Source organism: Carcharhinus amblyrhynchos, chromosome 6 (assembly GCF_965287045.1).
Source record: "Carcharhinus amblyrhynchos chromosome 6, sCarAmb.v2.hapA, whole genome shotgun sequence".
NCBI classification, from domain to species: domain Eukaryota; kingdom Metazoa; phylum Chordata; class Chondrichthyes; order Carcharhiniformes; family Carcharhinidae; genus Carcharhinus; species Carcharhinus amblyrhynchos.
In genome coordinates, this window is record NC_137329.1 from 125,307,736 (window position 1) to 125,322,865 (window position 15,130).

At 43.5% G+C, this 15,130-nt stretch overlaps 1 protein-coding gene across 1 annotated transcript in view; it reads right to left on the minus strand.

Annotated features, from left to right (window-relative positions):
• Positions 1 to 556: 556 nt before the first annotated feature.
• LOC145344387 (uncharacterized) overlaps positions 557 to 15,130 on the minus strand; it is a 126,768-nt gene continuing 112,194 nt past the window's right edge. The window contains exon 16 of the mRNA XM_080191515.1: positions 557 to 1,109. Within this exon, the coding sequence (XP_080047641.1) occupies positions 879 to 1,109 (231 nt within the window). The 3' untranslated portion in view covers positions 557 to 878. The remainder of the gene's footprint in view (positions 1,110 to 15,130) is intronic.

A 15,130-nucleotide genomic window follows, 5' to 3' on the forward strand; every position in this document is an offset into this window, starting at 1 on the left:
CATGTGATAACAATAAATCAAATCAAATCAAATGGAGCTTGTAGTGATGAAACAACTAGATGTTGTACATCTTACATGAATTAAGTTTGACAAACTTTCAATGATCTAATCCTACCTACACTTTGCCCTCCTGAGTACATTCTGAATGAGTGATGAGGAATAGTTGAAAAGCTTTGCTGTTCACCACACAAATTAGCCCCACTCTTTCCCCTCTGGTCACATGCTTGTGGGATTGGATGCATAGTCTGAGCTGGCAGCCCAGTGCAGTACTGAGGAAGTGCTTTACTGTCAGAGATGCTGGGTTTTGGATGAGGATTAAACCTTGGACCTTGCCGCCTGTTCCGGTAGGTGTTAAATATCCACTGGTGCTGCTCAAAAGGAGAGGAGCACAGTTCTCCTCCATCTCACCACCAAAAAATGAAGGCCAGGCCACTCACCTTGTTGTGATGGGGAGATACCAGCATTGGACTGGTGAGGGCACAGTAAGAAGTCTCACAAAACCAGGTTAAAGTCCAACAGGTTTATTTGGTAACATGAGCATTCGGAGCATTGCTCTTTCATGGACTGAGCCTTGTTCACGTTCACCTTGTTGTCATTGAATCTTGGCTGCTGCATTTTTCTGAAGGATTACTTCAAAGTAATTGATTGTGGTGGATTCTGACTGTCAGTTTTAGGATAATGAGTTGGCAATGCCAATCTTCCATCTCCTCCATCTTTATTTCCAACTAAACAGAAATGTAAAACTGGGCGCTGACTCGCGATCACTGCTCCACACAATCTATCCCATCGGAAATTGAAGTCCTTTGTGACATCCTATAAAATAAATGCAAGTTCTTTCTCTTTTCATTTCTGAGACATGGCGGCTCATCCATATCTGATCACAGTGTGCGTGAATCATCCAGTGGGTTTGAGACCACTGAATTGTGGATAAGATCAAAAAGGGGCAGGTAGGTGAGGAAATCCAGCAGATCCAATGCCTTTGAGTGTTGGAGTTCCTTTCTGACTTCCTCTTCGTGGACTTTGCTGATTCCACCAGCTTTCAACTCCAGCAGAAACTGCTGGACACTGATTGTGGTCGACTCTGATTCCAAGTTACACAGGAAAAGTTGCTGGAAAATAAAACAAAAAAGATTCCTTAAAAATTCTCCTCTGAAGATAATCAAAATCCATCAGAACCTGAGTCTTAATGGGACACAAGTATGTGGCTGATCTCTGAGATGTAGAACAATAAATAGTTCATAGAGTCGTAGAATTTAACCCTGAAAAGGGTGAGCCGAGTCAGTTTGGGAGGACTAACAAATTAAGAGAACAAGCAATGAATTGTCAGACCTTTGGATGTACAGAGGACCAAACGGATCATGGTGAGCACGTTCATACATGCCTGAAGGCAGCATGGCAGGTAGATAAGGTGGTTAGAAACTATGTGGGATACTTGCCTTTATTAGCCAATGCACAGAATGTGAGAGCAGGAAGATCATAATGGAGCTGTATAAGACACTGGTTACGCCACAGCTAGGGTACTGTGTACAGTTCTGGTCACCACACTATAGGAAGGGTGTGATACACTAGTAGGGGTGCAGAGGAGATTCACCAGGACGTTGCCTAGGCTGGAGCATTTCAGCTATGAAGAGAGGCTGGATAGTCTAGGGTTGTTTTCCTTAGAGCAGAGAAAGCTGAGGGGGAACATAAGAATTAGGAGCAGAAGTCAACAATTCAGCCCTTCGAGCCTACTCCGCCATTCAATCAGATCATGGATGAACTGTTTCTGGTTTCAGGTCCACTTCCCCACCTGTTCCCCATATCCCTCTTACCCCTTTTATTTATTAGAAATATATTTATCTCCTTCTTGAAATCATTTAATAATTCAGACTCTATCGGGTGATGGGACAGTGAGTTCCACAAATTTACCACCCTCTACGAGTAGTAGTTCCTCCTCATTTCAGTTTCAAATCTACCGCCTCTCCTGTGACCTCTTGTTCGAGATTGTCCCATAAGAGGAAACATTTGGTCAATGTTTACTTTATCAATCTCTTTTTATTTAACAGGAGCAGCAAGTGATCCAGAGTAATTATCGGAGAAGATTTATCATAAATACCCAGTTTACACACTGACCATTAACCAGATATAAACATTATTGATGAAATGGGTGTTTTGAAACTATTGCAAGAGATAATTCCAAATAAAGCTTTAAGTCCTGATGCATTGTCACCCTGGCTTTTAAAATTAGAAACTGTGAGCTGCTCCAGTATTGACCAAATTCTTTCAAGGCTCAATGAATTCTGACCTATGGAGACAGGCTATCACATGCAGCAACTTTACCTAGCAAATACAAATCCCTGAAGCCATGTGATAGCCTCCTCATTCGCTGAATTTAAAATGATTAGTCCACCACTTAGTCTGTAGGGGGGACATTTCTCGGGAATTGTTGGTGCTACCAGTGCTTAAGGGGTTTGTACAGAGACCCCAGTAGCAGAGGTTGGCAGCACAGGGGCCTTGGCCGGTCCTGAACCTGTTTAGTGAGGACCACTGTTGCCATGGCAACTCAAAGGCTGCCCTTCGACAGGTGGCGTTTATCACAAGGAAGTTGTCATGACTTCCAATGTTTCTTGATCCAGAGGATGTCCACTGGTAGATCTTGCTCAGGGAGGATGCTTCATGTAGGGTGCCAAGATGGCAGGTGAGCAACAGGTGGGTTGGACAGGCTCAGTGTGGAGTGGGTAAGTGAGATACAGCACGGCTGGTTTCAAACAACTTGTGGATTTCTGTCAGGTGGCAGATGTGTGGCAGAATGACATTTGCAAGGACAGGAAGTCAGGACAGAAGTGCTGAGTGGAGAGTTCCAATTATTATTGCATTCAATCAAGTGTCAACAAGATGTGTGTGTGACAACCTTCACCAGGGCTGGTGCACAGTGGAGTATGGTAAATGCTGAGGCCCAGAGTGTGGTTACAGCAGTGCTGCAGGTGGATCCAGTAAGTTTCGTTAGCAGATTGTTTCTGCTTTTGGCACTTTGCTGCTGTTTTCTTCCAGTGTTCCAGGGACGACAGATTCTATGGAGAGTCACTCCCAATGATGTTGGATTGGGATCACGCTCGAGTCCATGGAGATACACAATTTTGTTTTGCCATCGTGGAGGTGGAATATTCTGGATATGGTTTTCTAGATGCTTCAATAGTCCATCAACTTTGTAACGTCTGCTTTAAGGATTGGATTGAGAATGCAGAAGAGTGGAGCTTGGGTGACACAACAAATACCATCAGCATAGGTAGACTTGTGGGACATGGTTGTTGACAGATTATTTGTATGTTGGACAGGATTGGGGTTAGCACTGAGCCCTGTGCTAGTCCATTGGCCTGAATTCTCCATGCACTTCTCCCTGACCCAATCTGGAGCCTGAATGATCTGTTGTGAAAGAACCTTTCAACAACTGTCCTGACCACGATTTGAAACATTCTTTAAGCTTAAATTTATTAGTGTCACAAGTAGGCTTAGATTAACACTGCAATGAAGTTACTGTGAAAATCCTCTAATCGCTACAGTCCGGTGCCTGTTCGGGTACATTGAGGGAGAATTTAGCATGGTCAATGTACCTAACCCACACATTTGTGGGAGGAGACTGAAGCACCCTGAGGAAACCCACGTAGACATGGGGAGAATGTGCAAACTCCACATAGACAGTGACCCAAGCCGGAAATTGAACCAGCGTCCTTAGTGCAATGAGGCGCTATGAGTAACACTACAAACTGTGCCACCTGCCCATCCATTCTGGACAGTTTTGGGAGCAGGCTGTTGTGCCACACTGTACCTTCGGGAGCTATAGAGCTCTGAGTTCCAGTAGCACCATGCCAGTTTTCAGCTTCTTCCAGAGCCATTTCTGATGTCGATCATGAGAACCAGAACTTGATCTTGCTGCACTCTTTACAGAAACCAGTTTGGTCAATATTAGGGATGGCTGCTCCTTCCAGATATATCTAATCTGAATTTCAGATTAAAACACTCAAAAATCTTAAAGCACACAGAAATTCGTCAATAATTGGCCACCTGTTATGATCACAGTTGATGTTTTTCTATTTGACAGGAAGGTCCCAAAATGAAACTCTGTCTCGGAAGACTCACGTTTTGCTTTTTGTGAAAAACATGGGGGAACAAAGTCATAAGACTGCCAATTAGCTTTTAATGACAAAAAATGAAAAATTTGACTATAATACAATACTCCTTCACTCCCACTTAGCTTCACAAATGTACACTGATTTCAAGGATAACACCCCACTCTGAAACCAAATGGTAAATGCCACTTAATCCATCTTCTCCGTCTTCCTTGGATTTCTCCTCAAATTCCCCTCCAATGATTGTCATATATGTTTTCCAAACTCCACTCCCGAAAACACATGCTTTAAATTTTTCTTTCAAACAATGCTTCAGCTGTTTTCATCAAGGATCCGCCTCCAGGTATTCCAATTCTCCTTTCAGTATTCCTCCAACAGAACATCACTCCCTCAGCATTGAGAGTGTCTGCTTGGATTTTGTTCTCAAGTCTTTGTTGTAAGATTTGTACTCAAAACCTGCCAATCAGAGCTAACAGCAATGTTCACTAACAAATGAAGGAATATAGTATTCTCTCCACTCTCGATTCTTTTAAAATTTATTCATTTATGGGGCATGGACATTGCTGGCTGGCCAGCATTTATTGCCCATCCTTAATTGCCCTTGAACTGAGTGGCTTGCTGGGCCATTTCAGAGGACATTTAAGAGTCAACCACATTGTTGTGGGTTTGGAGTTATATGTAGGCCAGACTGGGTAAGGGCAGCAGATTTCCTTCCCTAAAGGACTTAATGAAACAGATGGGTTTTTTACAGCAATCAAAAATGGTTTCATGGTCATCATTAGACTTAATTCCAAAGTTTTATTGCATTGAAATTTCACCATCTGCCATGGTGGGATTTGAACCCAGGTCCCCAGAGCATTACTCTGGGTTTCTGGATTGCTAATCCACGAGCAATACCACTAATTGTGAACAAAAAATTCCTCTGAGCTCTTTGATGTCAGAGAGTTTTTCTCTTTTGCAATAGTTTGAAAGTGAGATGAGAAGATGTTTAAAAGAAATGGAAGGGGCACATTTTTCACACAAATGGTGAATGCCTGGAACATGCTGCTGGTGGAAGTAGACCCTAAAACATTCAAGAAGCACCTGGACAGATAGATGAATAGACAGGGATTAGAGGAATATGGACCATGTAAAGCCATGAAAATATTAGATTAGAGAGGCATCTGTGTCGATACAGACTAGGTGGGCCAAAGGGCTTGTTCCTGTGCTGTACTATTCTTTATTCTCTTTGTTCTTTGGTTGAGATAACAGAGAGTGGGTAGAGAGGAGGCCAACAAGGGGTTCCAAAGTAAGTATGCTAATATTTAAATCTGAGTAACGTCCAGACAAGAAGCCAATGTGGATCTACAAAACAGAGAGTGATCCACGAACGGGGCTTGCTGCCGAGTTAAACCTTGGGTAACAAATTGTGGGTTAACTGGTTACATTTTCCAAGTCAATCAGAGGAGCTTCACGTTTCACAGGGAAGAATTTTCCAGCCGTTCACGCTGGTGGGATTCTCCAGTCCCGCTGCAGTGAACGAAGATGTGGCTGGACATCAAATTCTCCATCCTCACTGTAGCGGCAGTGAGGCATTGGCAGCCAGTAAGATCGCTACCCCATTTCCCACCCCCCAACTCCCCCTTCATGGTGCTCCAAATAGTTCAACAAATTCCTAATTTTTAAGCAATCAAAACAGGGAGAAGGAAAAGTCAGGAAAAGTCCTTGGCAAAAAAATGGAATTTTAAAGTGCAGGTCCAGCACATTGAAAGTTTGGAATATTCTAAATGAAGGGAAGGAGTGAAGTAAACACATCCACGACCAAGAAGGTTCAGATATATTGAAGTGCTGAGCAAGGAGGAGGGGAGGTGACAAGCAAAAGAATGGTTGATTAAAAGCTGCTTTCTGGCAAACCCAGGGTGTATTCAGTGGCTGCTCACATTATCTGCGCCTTTCAGATGTAATGAATTTTACAATGTCCCTGTAACTGGAAGACTTCAGACCTTAATGTTCCATTTTCCCCCCCATTGTTAGTGCACCTGTTTTTTTTTTGCAATGATTCCGCATCCAATTTAATAACTTTCGGTAATCCTCTGGCACTCACCCTAACACTTCAAAGCATTCAAATCGGTCAGTCTAATTATAAAGTAAGTGAAGAGGGAGAACCTTCCTCCTAGTGCTGCTTTCTATACCTCATGTGTCAAGGTGATTAACATCCACAATCCTCCCATGCCACAGATTTTATCTGGGCATTTTTTTTTCTCCCCTCTTCTTCTCGAATAGAAGCGTACAATTCAATTAAGTAATGGTGAAGATTTTCCATCCAGCGGCCGATCGTACAGGGGGAAGCAGGGAAGCTTTGCTGTAAATGTAAAATGGATCTGTAATGATCACCTTCGGTAAACGGTTCTGAGTTGAAAAGAGCCGGCATTTTGCAGCCAAAGCCTTTTTGTGTCATAATCTTTGGGCCGGCAGCGTTCAGTGAGTCAACATTTAAAGTGACTTGTTTCCAACAGAGCTCCTATTAGATTCTAGACGGCCCCTTCCTGCAGCAGGCTTGAGCATTAACAATGCAGTGCAAGTTGGGCATGAAGTGAAGCACAGTTCACACGCGTTGGGTCAAAGATGTGTTTATTCCAAATGTTGCAATTCATCTGAGGTTGCTATGGTAACCCTGCTTCGGGACAGCAAATGAACAGTGAATTGAGCTTAAATTATGCACAGAACAACATAAAAGTCAACTTGGAGAGTCTAAAGGACATTTGTGGCCTATCATTCCTGTTCATCACTCAGAGGCATGCAGCAAGAGTATAGATACAGTGTCCCCCTCTATCCCCTCACCCCGGCTGAGTCAGGAGCTGGGGTTCGAACCCCACTCAGAGCATTGAATCATAGAGGTTTACAGCATGGAAACAGGCCCTTTGGCCCAACATGTCCATGCTGCCCTTTTTTTAAACCCCTAAACTAGTCACAATTTGGCCCATATCCCTCTATACCGATTATACCCATATAACTGTCTAAGTGCTTTTTAAAAGACAACATTGTACCCACCTCTACTAACACCTCTGGCAGCTCGTTCCAGAAACTCACCATCCTCTGCGTGAAAAAATTGCCCCTCTGGACACTTTTGTATCTCTCCCCTCTCATCTTAAATCTATGTCTCTAGTTTTAGACTTCCCTACTTTTGGGAAAAGATATTGACTATCTAGCTGATCTGTGCCCCTCATTATGTTATAAACCTCTATAAGATCACCCCTCAGCCTCCTACGCTCTGGAGAAAAAATCCCTGTCTATCCAGCCTCTCCTTATAACTCAAAGCATCAAGTCCCGACAGCTTCCTAGTAAATCTTATCTGCACTCTTTCTAGTTTAATAATATCCTTTCCTTAATAGGGTGACCAGAACTGTACACAGTATTCCAAGTGTGGCCTTACCAATGTCTTGTACAACTTCAACAAGACATCCCAACTCCTGTATTCAATGTTCTGATCGATGAAACCAAGCATGCCGAATGCCTTCTTCACCACTCTGTCCACCTGTGACTCCACTTTCAAGGAGCTTTGAGCCTGTATCCCTAGATCTCTTTGTTCTGTAACTCTCCCCAACACCCTACCATTAACTGAGTAAGTCCTGTCCTGGTTCAATCTATCAAAATTCATCACCTCTCATTTAACTAAATTAAACTCCATCTGCCATTCGTCAGCCCACTGGCTCAATTGATCAAGATCCCATTGCAATCCGAGATAATTTTCTTCACTGTCCACTATGCCACCAATCTTGGTGTAATCTGCAAACTTACTAAACATGCCTCCTATATTTTCATCCAAATCATTAATATAAATGACAACTAACGGTGGACCCAGCACTGATCCCTGAGGCACACTGTTGATCACAGGCCTCCAATTTGAAAAACAAGCCTCTACAACCATCTGTCATCAAGCCAGTTTTGTATCCATTTAACTATTTCACCCTGGATCCCATGAGATTTAACCTTATTCAACAACCTACCATTCAGTACCTTATTAAAGGCCTTGCTAAAGTCCATGTGGACAACATCATCTGCACTGCCCTCATCTACCTTCTTGGTTACCCCTTCAAAAAAAGCAATCAAATTGGTGCAGTCCCGTTGAATAGAACCTGGAACTCCAGCTTGGGACTCGTGTTTCAAAATTCAATTCCAGTGGCTGAGAGAGACACCTCCTCCCCTCCCCCCTCCCCTCCACCCCCCACACACATCTTCATGTTGTTTGTTCGAGCCCATTAAACCCATTTTCTGTATGGATCTAACCTCTGCTATCAGCTGAGCGAGAGATTCGACCACGGAAGACTATTGTGGTTTGCTGAATTGTTATCAACAACTGGCTTTTACCCTTAATGAGGTTAAGCTTCCCAAGTTACAGCATAGGTGTGTAAGTCATGTCAAAACTGATACTAAGTCACTGTACTGAGCAACAGTAAAGGTGCGGCTTCTGGGTGAGGCATTAACCTGAGGAGTCTTTCTGCCCTTCGTGGACACAAGATTCCTTGATAGTAAGGTGGAGTGGGGGAGTTTCCCCTATTGCCTGGTTAACATTCATCCCTCAACCAACATCAATAAAACATCACTATCACATTGCTGTTAGTGAGAGCGTGCTGTGTGGCTGCTGCATTTCCAACATTATACAATGGGTAGACTTGTAAAAATATTTCATTAGTTGTGACATGCTTTGGAACACGCTGGAAGGTGCTATAGAAATACAAGTTCTTTATTTGTTTGCCTGAGGCTCCACAGGATAATCCTAAGTGAAGATGGAGAGCTTGTGTGCTCTTTAAGGTGTTCCCTAGGACTGTATTTGATTGTTTCAGAATAACCCATGCTTTAGCGCGAGGGAAAGAGTTTAGTAACATTACTGCTGAGCTTTGACCAAGCTCTTGTCCAAGGTCTTGAAAAGACTGAAGCCTTTTCTTCATTTATCACCCCACTGCCTCTTTTGTCTGCTTAATTTCCCATTGGAATCACTCAGCATTCTAGCCAGGCGTTGATGAGTCTCTTTGCTTGTACGATTATTTTCACTGGGCTGGCTGCATCTGCAATAAATCCAGGAGGATTTGCGAGCGACCACAGAAAGATAAAAAAGTAAGCGAGTGAACTGATAAGGTGGCCGGTCCCTCGGAACAGAAAACAAAAGCTTTCCATTATGTGAAAGAAATGGAGTCAGTGACTCTCAATTGATTGCAAATATTTTGATCGTCTTTTGCCAGCTGTCCCTGAAACATCAGTAGGTGGTGTGTGCGCGTGTATGTGTGTGTGTGTGTCTTTATATACGGGACTATATCAAAGGGATAATTGAGAAGCAATGCCGCATATCAAACTAGATTGCCGCTTGTGACCTATGCAAATGTCAGAAGGACACCTCAGCCAAGCTTAGGAATAAAAGGTTTATATAACGCCAGTCTCCTGAATGGGTGGCGTCATTGCCCATTAGATTGTATCAACCAAGTACAAAACCCTAAATAGACATTACAGTTAGCGTGTGCCTGCTGCAGTTTTAATCTTCCCTGCCATGTAGATTAAGGTGAGTCTTCAGAGTGGATTACTCATCATCATTGAGGGAACAAAATAAGGAATGGCTATTCATCCTCTCAAGGTCATTCAACAATAATACAATACCATTATATAACATCGTTAACCTGGGTACATATCCAAGGTGCTTCCCAGGGGTGTAAATCAGTCCAAAAATTGACACTGATCCAGATGAAATATTCAGACAGCTGGTCAAAAGTTTGAGGAAAGAAGATGGTGAAATGGGAGTGGGAGGTGGACAAGTGACCAGAGACAAAGAGCACAGATATCTCAGAGGATTGTAAAGACTAGAGGAGATTACAGGAATCAGTCAGGCCACGGAAGAATTTTTAAACGAGGAATGAGAATTTTAAAGTCAAGGTGTTGTTAAGTCAGATCCAATTTGAACAGAAATCACAAGGGTTGCTGGGCAAATAGGACTCAGCGAGAGCTCGGTCAAAGGCAACAGAGCTTTGGTGAGCTTGGGTTTGAAGAGCCTCAATCCAGGGGGGAGTAAGGCTAATTCCAAGGCTTGTTCCTCCTGTTGTTGTATGAAGAGAATTACAAAGCACAAGGAGTCCTTTTAACACTCCCCCCTCAGTTACATGCTGTTATCCTTCTGTCAAGGCCAGCGTTTACTACCAGATTATAATGGTCATTGAAAAACTGGTGTTAAGCCATTTTGAATATAAATGAGTGACTTGCTAGGACATTTCAGAGGGCAGTTAAGAGTCAACCATCACTGCAGGTTTGGATTCACATCTTGGCCTGGTCAGGATTTAGGGGAGGCGATGACCTCGTGGTATTAAGACTGAATTATAAATCCAGAAGCTCAGCTAATATTCTGGGGAGCCGGGTTTGTGTCACGGCAGATGGCAGAATTTGAATTTGCTAAAATATATCTAGAATTAAGAATCTATTAATGACCTTAAAGCCATTGTCGGAAAAACCCATCTGGTTCACTAATGTCCTTTAGGGAAGGAAATCAGCCATCCATAGCCAGCCTGGCCTACATGTGACTCCAGAGCCTCATCAATGTGCTTGACACTCACCTGTCCTTTGGGCAATTAGGGATGGGCAATAAATGCTGGCAGCCAGTGACACCCAGGTCCCATAAATGAAATTTAAAAAGGAACATAGGAATTAGGAGCAGACGCCGGCAATTCAGCCCTTCGAGCCTGCTCCGCCATTCAATCAGATCATGGCTGATCTCTCCCTGGTCTCAAATCCACCTCCCCACCTGTTCCTCATATTTCCTTATCCCTTTTTTAATTAGAAATACATCTATCTCCCTCTTGAAACCATTCAACGATTTAGATCCGCCATGCTATGGGGCAGCAAGTTCCACAAATTCACTTCCCTCTGTGAGAAGTAGTTCCCCCTCCTTTCAGTTTCAAATCTATCACCTCTTAGCCTAAACCTGTGACCTCTTGTTCTAGATTGTTCCAAAAGGGGGAATATTTAGTCTATCTTTATTTTATCAATTCCTTTTAAAATTTTATATACCCCAATCCAATCCTTTGTCATCCTTCCAACATCCAGTGAGTACAGGCTCAAACTGTTTAATCTCTCCTCATACGTCAACACTTCATTCCCAGGATCAATCTGGTGACCCTGCTCTGAACTGCCTCCAATGCCACCACATCCTTCCCCAAATAAGGAGACCAAAACTGGACACAATACTCCAGATGTGGTCTCACCAACACCCTATATAATTACAACAAAACTTCTCTACTTTTATACGCCAGTCCTTTTGCAATAAATGCCAACATCCCATTTGCCATTTTTATTAAGTGCTGCACCTGCATACCAACTTTCTGTGATCCATGAACACAGACACCCAGATCCCTCTGCCTGGACATATTTTTAATCTGCTTTGCATTTAGGTAATAATTTGCCTATTTTTTCTGCCAAGCCCTTGAGGACCAGAATGTGACAGTCTGGTGATCCAATGGTCACCAATACAGAGACGAGTTTTTTAATTCAGATTTTGTCTCATTTAAACTCTCCAGCCATTGTGATGGAATTTAAACTCATTAGGCCATTCATTAATCTAGGTTGCTGGGTTATGAGTCCAGTAACATCACCGTAATGCTAGTATCCCATATTCCACATTGAATGGTCCTACAAAATCCAATCACGATGTATAGAGATCAAATGTTACAGCTCCCTAACCTTTCCCCTCTGTCTACCAACAAGAATTGAACGTTCCAGGCATTAAACAGAAGAAAAACAAGCCCCAAAAGATTTCAACACATTTAATTTTTCTTCATTTTTCAGATGTGGACATCACAGACAAGGTTGGCATTAGTTGAGGATCTGGTAATGAGTTGCCTTCTTGAGCTGTTTTAGTCTATGTGGTGCAGATACGCACACAGTGCTATTAGGAAGGGAGTTTCATCCAGTGACCATCAAGGAATGCTAATTTTGTTCCAGAATATACTTCTAAAGAATTGGTGACTCAGGAAGATGGCTGCTTCTCTCAGGGCAACCTAAGGGTTAATCTTAAACAGAACTTTGTCCTAACCCTCAGCTGGTTTTTATGTTGGCAATGTCTCCATGTGCAGATGTTAATTATCATCCAATCCTTCTCCTTTGATGAACAGGGATTAAGGTTTCAGCGATGTAATTACTGCAGGTTTATCTGGAAATAATCTCCCGCTGATGCTGGGAGACCTTTGTGGCGGGCGCCTTCGAAACCTTTGGTGCATCCGGTTAGCAAGGGTATGACTTTCAATCCATTTGCTGGAATTAATTGGTAGAGCTTCAGGTTCCAAAATTTGTCAATTGCATTGAGGATCACACAGGGACAGGAGGGACTGCGGAGAGGGAGATGGTGGGAAACAATGGGGAGCACACTCCAGCACATTCCTGCGGAACCAGAGACCAAACAACACCTTTAAAGCATCGCCCAGATAAACACCATATTGGACCAGAGTAATTACACAGCAGACCATACACCTGCCACAGTATTTTACCAACCCTCTTCAGTCTAAAGATCTGTGGTCAGGGCAGACTCAAGCACCTCAAGGATATATCTGTGAAACTGGGCCTCTGGCTGGTAATAGGAGAACCAACAATAGGGAAAGTCCTGCTTGTCAATGTCCTTATCTACTTGTCACTGGTATCTATCTGTGACAGTCATGCCCTTTGTACAGTCTTTCTGGAGACAAGGTCTCTCTTCACTCTGAGCACAGACGCCATGGAATATTGTGGCATTACCACGATGTTAAACCAGAAAAGATACAACAGTGCAAAACTGGGCTTTTATCAGCCACCCTGGACCATCAGCAGCAACAGAATCAGATACAACCAAAATCTGGAACCTCATGGCCCAGCCTACCCCACAGCACAGTGGTTAGCACTGCTGCCTCACAGCACCAGGAACTCAGGTTCGATTCCCGGCTTAGGTCACTGTCTGTGTGGACTTTGCACGTTCTCCCTGTGTCTGTGTGGTTTACCTCCTGGTGCCCCGGTTTCCTCCAACAATCCGAAAAATGTGCTGGTTCAGTGGATAGGCCATGCTAAATTCTCCCTCAGTGGACCCAAACAGGCACCAGAGTGTGGCCACTAGGGGGTTTTCACGGTAATTTCATTGCAGTGTTAAGGTAAGCCTACTTGTGACTAATCAATAAACTTACTTACTTGCCACCAAGCCAGGGGAACAAGACACTAGTTAGACCTCAGCTGGAGTACTGTGTACAGTTCATGGTCCCACACGATAGGAAGGATGTGAATACATTGGAGAGAGTGCAGAAGAGGTTTACAAGAAGGTTCCAGGGATAAGAAACTTCCGTTATGAGGACAGGATCCCAACAATGCAGAAAGAGGCCGGTCGATAGATTGGAGAAGTTGGTACTGTTCTTCTTACGGAGAAAAGGGTTAAGAAGAGATTTGATGGAGACTTTCAAAATCATGAGGGAGCAGAATAGAATAGATCAGGAGAAACTATTCCCGCTTATAAAAGAATGAGAGGGCACAGATTTAAAATTCATTTGCAAAAATGGCAAATGTGATGTGAGTAAAACTCTTTCATGCAGCGAGTTGTTGAGGTCTGGAATGTTCTTCCCGGGAGTGCAATGGAGGCAGGTTCAAATAGGCATTCCAAACGGCGTTAGATGATTATTTGAATAGAAACAATGTGCAGGGGTACGGGGAAAAGGCGGAGGAATAGCACTAAGTAATGATGCTCATTTGGAGAGCTGGTATGGACACGATGGACCAAATGGCCTCCTTCTGCGCCTTTACAGATCTGTGATTCAGCTCAATGCAGAGTGCAGCAGGGCATGCCAGGAGCAGCACCAGACATATCTAAAAATGTGGCGTCAACCTGGTGAAGTTACAACACAAGATTACATACTAAACAGCAGAAGTAGCATGTAATAAACAGAGCCAAGCAATCCCACAGCCAACAGGTAAAACTCTGCAGTGTTGCTATATTCACTTGGAAATTCCCCATCAAGTTACTCACCATCCTGCGCTCTCCCCATACCCTCGACATCTTTAGAATCTAGAAATCTATCTATTCCTCCTGAAATATATTCACTGATTTGACCTCCACAGCCTTCTGTGGTAGAGAATTCCAGAGGTTCACCACCTGCAGAGTGAAGAGGTTTCTCCTCATCTCAGTCCTAAATGGCCTCCCCCATATCCTGAGACTGTGACCACATGTCTCAGACACTCTCAGCCAGAGGAAACAATATCCCTTCATCCAGTCTGTCCAGCCCTGTCAGAATTTTATATGTTTCAATTAGATTCCTTTTCATTCTTCTAAATTCCAGGGACTATGGGGCCAGTCGACCCAATCTCTCCTCTGACAATCCCAAGAATCAGTGTGGTGAACCATCCCTGCGCTGTCTCTATGGCAAGTATATTGTTTCTTAGATAAGGAGGCCAAAACTGTTCACAATACTCTAAAGTTTATTTATTTATTAGTCACAAGCAAGACTTACATTAACACTGCAATGTAGTTCTGTGGGATTCCCCTAGTTGCCACAGTCGGGCGGCTGTTCGGGTCAATGCACCCTCACCAGCACATCTTTCAGACTGTGGGAGGAAACCAGAGCACCCGGAGGAAACCCACACAGACCACGGAGAGAACGTGCAAACTCCACACAGTGACCCAAGCCGGGAATCGAACCTGGGTCCCTGGCACTGTGAAGCAGCAATGTTAACCACTGCCGCCCCGAGTGTGGCCTCACCATGACTCTGTACAGCTGCAGTAAGATATCGGAATCTGAAGCAGTCTGTGTCCAAATGCAGAAAGACCTGGACAATATCCAAGTTTGGGCTGACAAGTGGCAAGTAACATATGTACCACTTAAGTGCCAAACAATGACCATCTCTAACAAAAGAGAATCTAACCACCTAAGATCTGGAATTCCCTGACTCCAACACTCTTTCTCTCTCTTGTTTTTAAAGATGCTCCTTAGAACCTCTGACCTAGTTCTTAGTTACGTCTCTCAGGGTAATTCCCTATGCAGATCAGTGTGAATTTTTGTTGC